Source organism: Anolis carolinensis, chromosome 2, assembly GCF_035594765.1.
Source record: "Anolis carolinensis isolate JA03-04 chromosome 2, rAnoCar3.1.pri, whole genome shotgun sequence".
Lineage (NCBI taxonomy): Eukaryota > Metazoa > Chordata > Lepidosauria > Squamata > Dactyloidae > Anolis > Anolis carolinensis.
Window position 1 is genome coordinate 22,182,643 of NC_085842.1, and position 12,995 is coordinate 22,195,637.

The following is a 12,995-nucleotide window of genomic DNA, read 5'->3' on the forward strand; positions in this document are numbered from 1 at the left end:
TGTGATGCGGTGACAAAAAAAGCCAATGGGATTGTGGCCCGGGCTGTGGCGCAGGCTGGAGAGCAAGCCAGCTGAAACTGTTGTCGACCGCGTTTTAGGGGATCGGGCCCTTAAGGAGAGACCCGATCCGGTCCTGAGGGAACGGACCTTGGCGAAGCCAAAAGGAGAATATAAGCCGCAATACAACCTGAAGCCTGAAATGAAGAAGGTCCGCCAAGGGTGAAGGAAAATCCGCCAAGGAGTCTTTATTGAGCAATTCAGCTGAAAAGGACGCTAATAGCGATCATTCAATCTACTAGCGTAACATATGTTTCAAATAAAGCCATATTTATACAATGTTTCGGTCTGACAGCCCTTTGAATTTCCCGCCCCGCTTCCCCGCCCATCCGATCGCGGATAGGCTGGGAGGTTGAACGAGGCGGGCTTTCGTTTCCCGCCTTGCCTTGTTGGCCCAATGGGGAGCCGCTTTTTGTCCCCACTCGGGCCAATCAGGGAGGAGGAGGCGGGAGCTATTAAAACAATGAAGTGACCGGACAGGAAATATCAGATTAATCCTGGCCCGGCCGATTTCTAAAGGAATTAATGGCACCCATCAAGGATGTCCGGGGTCCTGTCACGTTCACAGATTTTAGATATGTCTTTGGGGTGTCAGACGGGAAGTAAAGAAGGGTGGTGATGAGCCGTCATTGACGGGCTCCACAGGGGTGCCTTCCTGAGGCGTCCTGGCCTGGGATATGACAATGTTTGCCTTGGGGGTGAGTCACCTTTAGGAATTTGGTGACTCAAGCCCTATATTGTCCATGCGATCGGAATGAGATTGGATTAAACGGTGGCAGATTATCCTTTTGTTTTTGGGAAGGGAGGTCTGGGTCATAGGGCTAGGGTTCACGTTGGGGTCATAATATTTCCCATTTGATTTCATGATTTGACAATTATATGGGATAGAATGAAAATTAAAATAAAGTTGGAACATAAACCCTGCTGGGAAAAATACATATTTTCCGGGGATCCCAAGGAGTACAAATACATATAGGCAGATAGATAGATTTCAAGGAAATAAAGGAGAATCCATAAAGGTGGGTGACATTGCATAAAGGGGAATCATGAATGATATAAACAATAGAAAACATTTGATAAGAACGAAGTTTACAACATCTGGGGAACCCAATATAGAAGTGGAGTTCTAGCAGCATGATTTCACAATTCATGAAGTTAGCCCAACGATTAGAAGTTCATACAACAGTGAGTCATGAGAGTGTCCAAGTACATAGAATATGAAAATTCACAAATACATGAGGAAAAAGAGTTCATAAGGAATTCATAGAGATGGCATGGGGAAGGGGCACATGTGGGTTGCAGTCTTTGGAAGTATAGGATTTCATAAGTCCAGGGGTAGGTCTGGGGAAGAGTGTTCTTCTCCTTCATAAAATCATGAAAGTATGAATGAAACGTGGAGGGCACCCGTCCGGGCACCCCCTGGCAGCTGCAGAGAGGGTGAGGGTACTTGGAGATCCATGTCTCCCCCGCGAGAGAGCGATCCCCCCATCCCCAGTTCACAGAAAGGGGCTAGGGATCTCTTAAAACCATTCCGCGAGTCGCGGGGAGAGGAAAGTCCGGGATAAGGCTGGAAGGAAGCGGTCGGTCCCGTTTGACAATCAGCTGTTGAGGTGCCGAAAACTGGACCGATTCCGGTTCCGCTGGTTGTCTTCGAGTCAGGAGCCTTAGAAAGGGTTAGGACTAAAAGAGGAGCGTTCTAGGGGTAATTTTGATAGAGATATGAGCCAATTTGTATCGTCCGCCATATTAATCTATGGCGGAGAAACCTCAGCAGGAGTTAAAGGGACGGACGGGTGGAAGAGGGAGAGAGAGAGAAATTGCATGCAAAGGAAGGAGTCAGAGAAAGATACAAAATAACCAGATAGAGAGTGTTATTGTTAAAATAAATGCTACTTTTATTGGGGGATTTTGTTACATAGTTCAGGGAAGGGGAAAGTGAAATAAAAAGATCTCTTAATAATAGTCTGCTGCGGTCCCGTTCCGTTCCTTTGGTGAGCGATCTACGGAACTCTCCGTTGCGTTTTCAAATCAATTTGAAAGCCGGGGTGACGGTCATCAAAACCAGCTGCAATGAATCACTCTGACCAGGAGGTCATGAGTTCGAGGCCCACTCGGAGCCTGTCTTGTCTTTGTTCTATGTTCAAAGGCATTGAATGTTTGCCTATATGTGTAATGTGATCCACCCTGAGTCCTCTTCGGGGTGAGAAGGGCGGAATATAAATGCTGTAAATTAATCAATAAATAAAAGTCTAGTGTCTAGATCAGGGGTCCCCAAACTAAGGCCCAGGGGCCGGATGCGGCCCATCAAAGCCATTTATCCGGCCCCCACGGCACAAGAGCAGAAGGGGGTTGGGCTAAATGACCCAAGGGGTCTCTTCTTCTCTTACAACCCTTATTATTATTATTATTATTATTATTATTATTATTATTATTATTATTAACATTGAGGCTGGGTGGCCATCTGTCAGGGATGCTTTGCTTGTGCTTATGGTGCACAGAGGCAGAAGGGGGTTGGACTCAATGGCCCAAGAGGTCTCTTCCAACCCTCTTTATTATTATTATTATGATTATTATTATTAACATTGATTCTGGGTGGCCATCTATCAGAGCTGCTTTGCTTGTGCTTTCGGTGCACAAAGGCAAAGGAGGATTGGACTCAATGGCCCAAATGGTCTCTTCCAACCCTCTTATTTATTATTGTTGTTGTTGTTGTTATTTATTGCTCTGTGGCCAACTATAGTCCAGCCCTCCAATGATCCGAAGGATCGTGAACTGGCCCCCTGTTTAAAAAGTTTGGGGACCCTTGGCCAAAATCCAGGGAAGTCATGTTATCCCTGTATTCTGCCTTAGTCAGACCACACCTGGAATCACACAGTGTCCAATTTTGGGCACCGCAATTGAAGGGAGATGTTGACAAGCTGGAAAGTGTCCAGAGGAGGGCGACTAAAATGATCAAGGGTCTGGGGAACAAGCCCTATGAGGAGCGGCTTAAAGAGCTGTGCATGTTTAGCCTATAGAAGAGATGGCTGAGAGGAGACATGATGGCTATGTATAAATACGAGGGTTATCCAGAAAGTAGATTACGTATTGGAATTAAAAATGAACAAAGTATAGGAGAAAACATTTACCATATGCAGTTGAAAGCCACACCCAAATACCACTTCTCAACATAGTCGCCATTCAAATCTAGGCACTTATCATAGCGATGAATGAGCTTGGCAACTCCTTCCCCACAAAACTCTGCAGCTTGCGTCCTCATATGTATACGCAATACCCTGGGTAATAACAAACCTTATATTTTTGCTGCCAGTCACAGTCCTTCCTTTAGATTGCTGGATCCCATCTCAAGATCCCAAAAGAACCCCCACAATCCCCTCTCCTCTTTCTGACATGGTAACATTTCTGGTCTTTTTGAATAGATGGGTGGAGAAATTGTGACAATAATGATCAGGGACAGCTGATCTCCTGAAGTGGCATTAAAGCTTTCCACAAAAGATTCAAAGACAACTCATAGTTTCATTTGAAAACAAACTTTATTTAGTAGCAAAGAAAAAAAAACCTGTATACCTTAAGTGCCAAAATTCCAGTGAATAACAGAAAAGCCATTCCATATCTGGAACAAAACATTTCTGAGCCACCAAGTAAGGAAGGAAAACTTTTGGTTTTTGAGATTTTTTAATTTACAACTCCTACAATTTCCCAAGCTAGCTACAATAAACTGAAGTTGTAGGCCAAAACATCTCACAGGGCAGAGGTTTCGTATTTTTCTTAGTTTGTTGCCCAGTCTGAAACCATGGAAAGACCTGGCTTTCCAAAGGCATCCATAGAACAGAAGCAGCATCTGGGATTTTCAGACTGGGCTGTCCAATTAGGCATTTTGAAATATACTGCCACCTCAAGACTGTAATAAAAAGGTTTATGAAAGTCCCATAGCCTTCAAAAAGAAAAAAGAAAAGAAAGTTAAAGAATCTACTCAATGCTTTCACAGGTCTTCTGAAATCAACATGACTTAAAATGGAAACTGAGACATTATGAAGTCAAGTTTAAAATCCCACCTGAAAAAAGTTTCCACTCAAAAATTCAGAGAGCAGAGGGAGAAAAAGAACGAAGATGACAATGCAATCCTTTACAAAGTCAAAACAGCCGCAGAGGCATAAATAATAACTATTTGGGGGGAAAACCACCCTGAAGATAATAATAATGAACAAAGCTATGCAACATTTCATAGCTTAATAGGTTTAAGAAAAGATTGACCATGGATGTGAGAAGAATCAAAGTAAAGCGACTAACCACTAAAATCAGATGGGATAGTTAAAAATGGCATGGGATATCAACATATTCAAAAATTGGTAGAAATACTTTCGCAAGATGTTAGGTTAAGAAAGAATCAGACAGAAGCCAATGAAAGTGAATTTCATTGGCTTCTGTGAATTTACATTTACAAGTGAAAAGCCAGCTTAATTTCCAAAGGGAGACAAAGGTGAACATGTCCAAATATTAAAATGGAGTATTCTGCTCTAATGTTTCAGTTTTTTCAAGATCTAACTTTTTATCACAGCTTCAACATCTTTGATTTATTTATTTATTTATTTTGCTTTGGTTGACTGCAGATATCACAAGACTGGCACTTCTCACAACAGTATGACCACAGTCTAAACCAGGCATGAGCAAACTTAAGCCCTCCAGGTGTTTTAGACTTCAACTCCAAAACACCTGGAGGGCCAAAGTTTGCCCATGCCCGGTCTAAATACTGATAGGGTTGGACTTCTCTATGGATGATCTGATGTGAAATGAGGTGGCAGTTGTTCCTCAATTTCCCCCCCTCAAAGCATTCAAATACTTTTTTTCTCTTCATGTGTTTGAGGACATGCAAGATCTGAACTCAGGTCATGGCTTCTGGTGCACTCAGGGCATTTCAACACCTTCTCTTGTATTTGGCCTGATTGTTGCTTGAAAGTTTTCCCACATTGTGAACAAGTACAAACTTCCTCTGCGACATGGAATTTCTGATGTCGTAGAAGAACAGAGTTTGAGGTGAACATTTTCCCACAGTATGAACAGGTAAATGGACTTTGTCCTGCGTGACTTCTTGAATGTTCAAGAAGACTGGATCGCCTATTAAAACAATCCCCACAATCTGAGCATTTAAAGGGCTTTTCTTCTGTGTGAATTAACTCATGTAATACAAGATCGGACTTCCACCTGAAGGTTCTGTCACAGTGGGAGCATTTATATAGTTTCCTTCCTGTGTGAGTCCTTTCATGACATTTAGGATTCAGGGAGTTTGTGAAGTTTTTTCCACACATTAAGCACTTATGTGCTTTTTCTCCTGCATGAACTTTCTTATGAATATTAAGGCTCCGTCTCTGGGTAAAACTTTTTCCACAGTGGGGACATTTATGCTGCTTCTTGACTTTATGGACCTTTTGGTGTGCAGTGAGTTGTAAACTGTTTTCAAACGCCTTCCCACAGTCTGAGCATTCAAAAGGTTTCACTTTGTGAGTTTGTACATGTGCAGCTAGTTCTGAACTGACACAAAAGACTTTCCCACAAACAAAACATACAAATGTGTGTTCTGCTTCATGGGTCTTCTCATGTTCAGCAAGTTCTGTTTTCTGATTGAAACTTTTTCCACAGTAGGAGCATACTTCCGTGTGGATTTTCTCATGTGAAATTAAGTGTGAAATCCTGCTGAAAGACTTCCCACAATCCAGACATATATATGGTCTATCTCCTGTGTGGAGTCTCTGGTGCACTTTGAGATCAGAGTCATTTCTAAATATTTCCCCACAGACTAAACATTTACAAGGGATCTCATCTTCATGCTTTAGAAGGTCTAATCTCTGACTGCATCTTTCCACACATCCTGAAGGTGCACAGGGCTTCTCTGCCACTTGGGTTTTGTCTTGTGGGTTCCTCCCAAATGTATTTCCACAGTGTGAACACCTATGTGGCGTCTGACCTTTGTGGGTTCTCTCATATTCTCCACACTGGGAGCATTTATACACTTTCTCACCTACATGGGTTCTCTCGTGGATCAGAAGGTCTGAGCTGCTACTGAAGCTCTGTCCACAGTTCCAACATTTGTATCGCTTCTTCTCCACATCAAGATCTTCATACTTGATAATAAGGTCAAAGTTTTGACTAGAAAGTTTCCAGTTTTCATCATATTTTGCTTCATTACCCTCATTCCAAGTGGTGGCTTCACTTTTGTACACACCTTGTGCTGGAAGAAACGGATCCTCAATTTTCACAGATGTAACCAGTTGCTCCATTTCCACTGTACTCTCAAGTAAAGGATTTTGTTCCTCCTTTTCAGTCGGCTGTACATCACCTGCTGGGAGAGAAAAATAGAGAAGACTCTAGGTATCACTCAGATTGTGAGAGAACTCCACAGACTGGGCAGGCTCTATTATCTCCCTCTTTACATGAACTCTCTGGGGTCCCTGAGATACAGTATAACCTCCATGTCCATGGTAGACACATTCCAGGACTGTATGTGTATATGCAAAACCCTGGGTAATAGCAAACCTTATATTTTTGCAGTAAAGAGTCAAAGTGACCCACCCACCCTCACTTATTTGTTGACCTGTGGATGGGAGAGCTGCAAAGAGAAGACTCATATATTAAGGCAAACCTTTCTTCTTTGAGCATCAGGTCCAAAAACCAAATAGCAAATGCCCAGGGATACTGTACAACCTCCATGTCCACAGTAGGTACATTCCAGAACTTTATGTGTATATGTGAAAGTTTGTGTAATAGCAAACCTTATTTTTTGCTGCCAGCCACAGCCCTTCGTGTAGACTGTTAGATCCCATACAGTGAACATGCTGGCAAGGGCAGTGGAGGACCAGGCTGCCCATGCCTATCTCAACCAAAGAGACTCTGTGTCCTTACTTTACCAAAAAAGGTACAGCAGGACAACTTGAGCCAATCTCAGATGAGCAAGAAGACTCCATCTCCTTGCTCCACCATAAGAGGTACAACAAGGCTGCCTACAAATATATGTGTAAGCGGCTCCTTGCTCTTTGATTTGTAAGCTCTGTATAGGTCCCCCCTAAGATGCCAATGGCAGTGGGAAACCCAGTAACATTTATCTCCTGGAAGAGACAGAGAATGGGGGCTCCTTGCTTGGCTGGTATAGAAATTGGTCATCCAGCTACAGGAAGCCATGTGCCTCTCCCAGAGGAACATGAGGACAAAGGCTCCTTGCTCAGGTGAAACAGGCATGGGCAGTTGGCTGGTCAGAGCAATATGCCTCTCTGGACAGAGGAAGGGGGTGGAGATTCCCTTTGGGGTGCCTGCAGCACTCTCTACCGAGCAAGAACATGCTCCTGTCAATGGGCTGCCTATATGAGATCTAGGCCTTGCATATCCTCTGCTTGTCTGCCTAAGGAGAATACCTGAAGAAAAGTTGAGGGAGAACCTTTGCTAGCACCAGCAGCCTTGAATCTGTGGGTACTGGTTCAGTGGAAATTGGAGTTTTACTGTACATGTAATTGTCTTTCCAGTTACTGTTGCTGCCATTTTAGATGAGCTGATTAAGAAACCAACATTCCCTTCACTTTGAAGGGAAAATGGTCTGGAATCTGTATTGCCCCGGTACTCAGGAACAAGAAAGGATCTTCAAACCATTCCAATGGTTGGTTCTGTGAAGCTGGATAAGGATAAGAGAAACCCAGATCCAAATGGTCCCACAGTCATGAAGGTCAAAGGATGAACCTGAAACATTTGCTCTCTCTCTCTCTCTCTGTAAGGCATTCTAGGCATTCTAGGATCAGCATATGTTCTAGATCAGTGGTTCTCAACATGTGGGTCCCCAGATGTTTTGGCCTTCAACTCCCAGAAATCCTAACAGCTGGTAAACTGGCTGGAATTTATGGGAGTTGTAAGCCAAAACATCTGGGGACCAACACCTTGAGAACCACTTCTCTAGAGGAAAGGAATGGTTTATAGCCAACTGACAGCAAAAGAAGAATGTTGTCTCTTCTCTTTCTCCATCTGTATACAGTTGCTACGTTTCCTTCCACACTTTGACCCCACAGTAACTGCCATGCTATGAAATCACCGATTTTTTGGTTTGGTGAGGCATTAGAGCTCTCTGGCAGAGAATGCTAACTATGTACTTCACAAAATTACAGAGACTTTGCAGTTGACGTATCAAGGAGTTTGAATTAAACCTAACCTGCAGGACTCCTCCCAGTATCACCTGATTCTCCCATGCTAAAATATGCCCCACAAATGGCCAGAAACTATGTAAGACAGTAAGCGATTAGCATCAGAAATTATTTTTTCACACAACATATAGGCTTTTCGATTGGATGTGTTGCTTTGCAAAAGCCCATAATCTTCAAAAAGCTGAGTGACAAAAAATGCTGCCTCAGAGGGTCAGTGAGAAAATAGAAGAAAAGACTGAACAAGCATGATGTTGGAGATCATTGAAAAACAGGTCAGAAGAAGAGTAAATGTCAAGCAAAAGAGAAAAAGCACCAGAGAAGGGGATTCATGCAAAGCTGACACTTCTATTGGTATTAAATTAAGTAGGTTCTGGAGACTTACCCAATACATTTTCAGTACCAGTATCTTCGTCCTCAATCTTCATTGGCTCCTCCTTTGTCTTGGAGGGATTTACAAACTTGGACATCCCTGTGATCTGGAGGAAAAGATAGAAATCAAATCAAAAGTCAGGAGAAAGCAGAAGACATTTTAAGGAGGGTGAGTGACAAAGGGTATAATTACAAGTGGATAATTGTCAAGAGACAATTTTAGACCAACTTTGAAGGATTGCAAACATGACCTAGGATGCTGTCTTTTATTAGGTCACATCATTTGTCCCTCTATCTTTGTCTTTTCTATCTTTACTAGCTGCTGCTCGTCAGACCCTCAGGCAAAGATGCACCTTTCCCATCTCTTCCTACCAAAGCATTTTAAACTGGAGATGATAATGACTGAATCCATCTCCTTCTGTGTGAATAGTGATAGCCCCACAATCGTAGAAAAACTCTCACTTCTGGAGTGACATCAAAGTGACACAATTAGCACACCTTTGTGGTACACTGTGGAGTTATTATCAGCTATTTCTGATGACAACATATACAGTCCACCACCACTGCTCATGCTGCATGGGGCTGATTGAAGTTGGAAGCACAACAAAGTCCATAAAGCTCAAAGGGAGACAGAGTGGTTTACCTCAGCTTTGACAAACAAATCCCTAAATCAGGCATTTTGTTTCTAATGAAGGTTGGAGAATTGCTGTGACATAAGCAGGTGAGGGTGGAGGAAGTATTCTCAGCACAATTCCAAGTGCTGGCTTTTTAAGGAAAAGGTTCATAAAGAAATTTATATGTGTTTTCTAAAGCTTGCTTCATATCTCTGTACTGTTTTAAATGCTTTTATTTGCTGTGAATCGCCTCTGGTGCTTGTGTGGGCTACAAAATGATATATAAATGCATTAGTGACAGTATTAACTGCCATCAAATCAACTTTGACTTATGCCAGTCCTATGGAAGAGAGGATGAGACAATGAGAGACCTCCATGTCACCCTGTCCTTAAGAGCCCTGCTCAGGCTTTGCGAACTCAGGGCGGTAACTTCCTTGATTGAGTCTACCCAACTGTAGTATGGTGTTCCTCTTTCCCTGCTGCAGTCTACCCTAACAAGTATTGTCTTTTCTAATGAGTCATATCTTCTCACAATACATCTCAGGTTAGCCATTTTGACTTTTAGGGAGAATCCAAGCTTGAGTTACCCTAAGCATTCCATGATATCTGCCTACCGCATTTTACCCCAACATCACATTTCAAATGGTTTGATTTTTTTTCCTGGTAGCTTCCTTCACTGTCTAGCTTTCACAACCAGACAGCAAAATACTAAGGCACGGACAATCCTTAAATAAACAGGCTTTGCCAACATAGGAGCACTGTGATGTGGCTGTCAGTGTATGAAATCCAGCAAAAGCTGCCCATCCATACTGCAAAGCCTTATCTCCTCATCAGTCTCCCAACCACCTGCTCCCCCAATCTCTATCAGAACTACACAATTCAGAATTGTCTGGCAGAGCTCTTAAAGCTCCCTCCAGAGGTTTTGGGGCCCATCAACATCTTGGTAGCTCGATGCCAGAAAACGGTGGCGTTGTATCACCAACCCAATGTCGTCTTTATTCAACATTCCCTCTTTCCCAGATTCTGTGGCATTCCCTGTAAATTCCCCCAATGAGTGTTGGCTGAATTAGATAACATACCAGCCTGTGGGAAGGTTACTGGCCTCAGTTATTACCTGGAGGGGGACTTGAAGGTCTGGTTGTTGCTGGGTTTCCCCTTTCGAACAAGGAGACTGTATTGTCTTCAGAAATACTTCCAACTGAGCATCCCAAGTCCTTATTGGCTCTTCTTCTGGCTCCTGTTTTACCCTTATTTCTTCTTCTTCTTCACTACTTTCCATTTTTGTGAGAGCTGCTCCTTCTTTGACCCCTTCTGTTTCAAGTCCTATTAAATCATGCACTTCCATTTTAAATTCTGGATCCAGCAATCCGGTGTCCCCCGTTACTTGTATTTCAGCCATTGCTTTCCAACAAGTCTGCTTTGTTATGCTTTCCCCCTTTGCTTTTCAGCACCAGTTCTTGTGGGATGCCACAGCCCTGAAGCTATAGTCTTATAGCATGTGGGAGCCAGTCTTTCTGCAGGAGGATACCATTGCCTTCCGCTGCAAAGAAAAAAAAAGGCAGGCTGCTAAACTGATATCTAAAATGTCTGAGAATTTCTTTATTAAGGGTGGGCAAGTGAGAAGTGGGCAGTCTCCCATGTGGTCCAGCCCAATTAGCATCTGATCCTATCAGAAATGTCACATAAAAAACTGAAGATAAAATAGCTTTATTGTCAATGTACTACTGAACAACGAAACTAAATGCCTTCCCCAGCCCACATCACAAAAACAACATAGTCACAGCTTTAGGATAAAAGCTATCTCTCAGTCTATTTGTCCTTTTCTCTGTCACCCTGCACCATCTGCCAGATGGCAATAATTCAGAAAAAGAATATGCTGGATGAGATGGATCTCCGAGAATTCTGAGCTTTCTTAAGGCTGTAGGACTTACAAAATCCTACTTATAAAAGCTGGGCTGTGGCGCAGGCTGGTTAGCAGCCAGCTGCAACAAATCACTCTGACCAAGAGGTCATGAGTTCGAGGCCAGCCCGTGCCTGCGACTGTCTCTGTTCTATGTTATAGCATTGAATGTTTGCCTTATATGTGTGCAATGTGATCCACCCTGAGTCCCCTTCGGAGTGAGAAGGGCAGATTATAAATACTGTAAATAAAATGAATAAAGTTATTCCAAAGAGGGGAGAGAGAAACCTACAAGTCTCTGTGCCATAGTGAAATCACCTTTGATTTCATTTTCAATCTTCGTGCCACTCATTTCAGTAAAATTTGGTAAAATGGGTGATGGAGGCAAAATTATCAAGTGTTATATTTTTGATCTATTTGGTGGTGTAAAAAAATCAATTTTAATGGGTTCAGGGCCATATGGCTGATGGCCTATCCTTTCTTAATTCTCACTTTCAATTAAAGCAGTTAAAGAAGTTGAGGTGTTCCATTCGCAAAGAACATTCCCACCAGTAAATAGATATAAAGAAGCAAAGCACTTAATAATCCAAAACTGTGTTGTCGAAGGCTTTCATGGCCAGAATCATAGGCTTGTTGTGTGTTTTCCGGGTTGTATGGTTCCAGAAGTATTCCCTTCTGACGTTTCACCCACATCTATTGCAGGTATACCTCACAACCTCTGAGGATGCCTGCAAAACGTCAGGAGAGAATACTTCTAGAACATGGCCATACAGCCTGGAAAATACAAAACAACCCCTAATCTCAAACTACCTTAAGAACATATGATATTATACTGGATCATATCAAAGGCCTCTCCAGTTTAGCATTGTTCCGATAGGAAAGCTCACAAGAGCATGAACTTTGTGGCACTTCCATCCTAATATTTCTGGATATTCATACTCCCCAGGAAAATTTCCTCTGATACAGAAGACAGTATATATCTGGCAAAGGAAACTTGGCCCCTCCAGGTGTTTTGGACTTCCACAATTCCTAACAGCCTCCTGGGCCAGCTAATCACCACCCAACAAAGGATTCGCGCAGGCAGGAAGCACCCAAGCCTTGAAGCTGCAAGGCCATTCAATGCTAATCCAGCTGGCCATTTGCAACATTCACACTTGCCTCCAACACACAAGAGTTCTTTCTCCCACCCTGGACATTATTCCACAGATATATAAACCCTACTTGTCTGGTTTCCAATAGACCTTACAACCTCTGAGGATGCCTGCCATAGATGTGGGCGAAACGTCAGGAAAAAATGCTTCTGGAATATGGCCATACAGCCCGGAAAACTCACGGCAACCCAAGCAGGATCTTCCTTCCTGCAGGAAGCCGGAAGGAACTTTCAGCTGCCAAACTTCCTTTATCTGGGAAACTCCGCCGTTCTAGGATTCGTCCTCTATGGCTTTAACCCCTTCGCTGCTCAACAAGGGGTAAAAAGTGGCTTCCAACTTTTGACTGCCTCCAAAGGCTGCAGGAGGCTCCAAGACACACTGCTTTGCTGTTTCCAGCTGCAAATCGGTTCTCACTCAGCACCTTATTGAATCCAAGTCAAGATGGCTGTGCTAATATATATTGTCATGTGTACATCTAGAAACTGGGTTGCTTTTTCGGGCTGTGTGGCCATATTCCAGCAGCATTCTCTCCTGACGTTTCGCCTGAATCTATGGCTGGTATCTTCAGGGGTGGATATATCTATCTGCATATCTATCTGTGGTGTCCAGAGTGGAAGAAAGAACCCTTGTCTGTTTAAAATTGTTCAAAATTGTCTGTTTAAAATTGTTCAAAACTTCACTATGGGACCAGGCCTTTGAACAATAGAAGCAGCACTAACTGTAAAGG

The 12,995-nt window shown here is 43.0% G+C and overlaps 1 protein-coding gene across 6 annotated transcripts; it reads right to left on the bottom strand.

Annotated features, from left to right (window-relative positions):
- Window positions 1-1,928: 1,928 nt before the first annotated feature.
- Window positions 1,929-12,528, bottom strand: LOC103278107 (gastrula zinc finger protein XlCGF26.1). 6 transcript variants are annotated; one of them, XM_008105838.3, is made up of 4 exons: window positions 12,451-12,528; window positions 10,332-10,757; window positions 8,617-8,710; window positions 1,929-6,394 (listed from the first exon to the last, which is right to left on the bottom strand). In XM_008105838.3, the coding sequence occupies exons 2-4, from the start codon at window positions 10,614-10,616 to the stop codon at window positions 4,890-4,892; spliced, it is 1,884 nt and encodes a 627-aa protein (XP_008104045.2). In that variant the 5' UTR covers window positions 10,617-10,757; window positions 12,451-12,528; the 3' UTR covers window positions 1,929-4,889. The 6 variants fall into 6 exon arrangements, with proteins under 6 accessions (XP_008104045.2, XP_008104047.2, XP_008104044.2 ...); XM_008105840.3 differs by having other exon boundaries at window positions 1,929-6,391; window positions 12,367-12,525; XM_008105837.3 differs by having other exon boundaries at window positions 12,367-12,525.
- Window positions 12,529-12,995: the final 467 nt, after the last annotated feature.

Excerpts from the sequence above, each read along its gene's own strand:
- LOC103278107 (XM_008105838.3), bottom strand. The coding sequence starts at position 10,616 with ATGGCTGAAATACAAGTAACGGGGGACACCGGATTGCTGGATCCAGAA. Across the intron at positions 8,711-10,331 it reads ACCTTCAAGTCCCCCTCCAG|ATCACAGGGATGTCCAAGTT; the intron begins GTAATAACTGAG and ends CTTTTCCTCCAG. Across the intron at positions 6,395-8,616 it reads TGGTACTGAAAATGTATTGG|CAGGTGATGTACAGCCGACT; the intron begins GTAAGTCTCCAG and ends TTTCTCTCCCAG.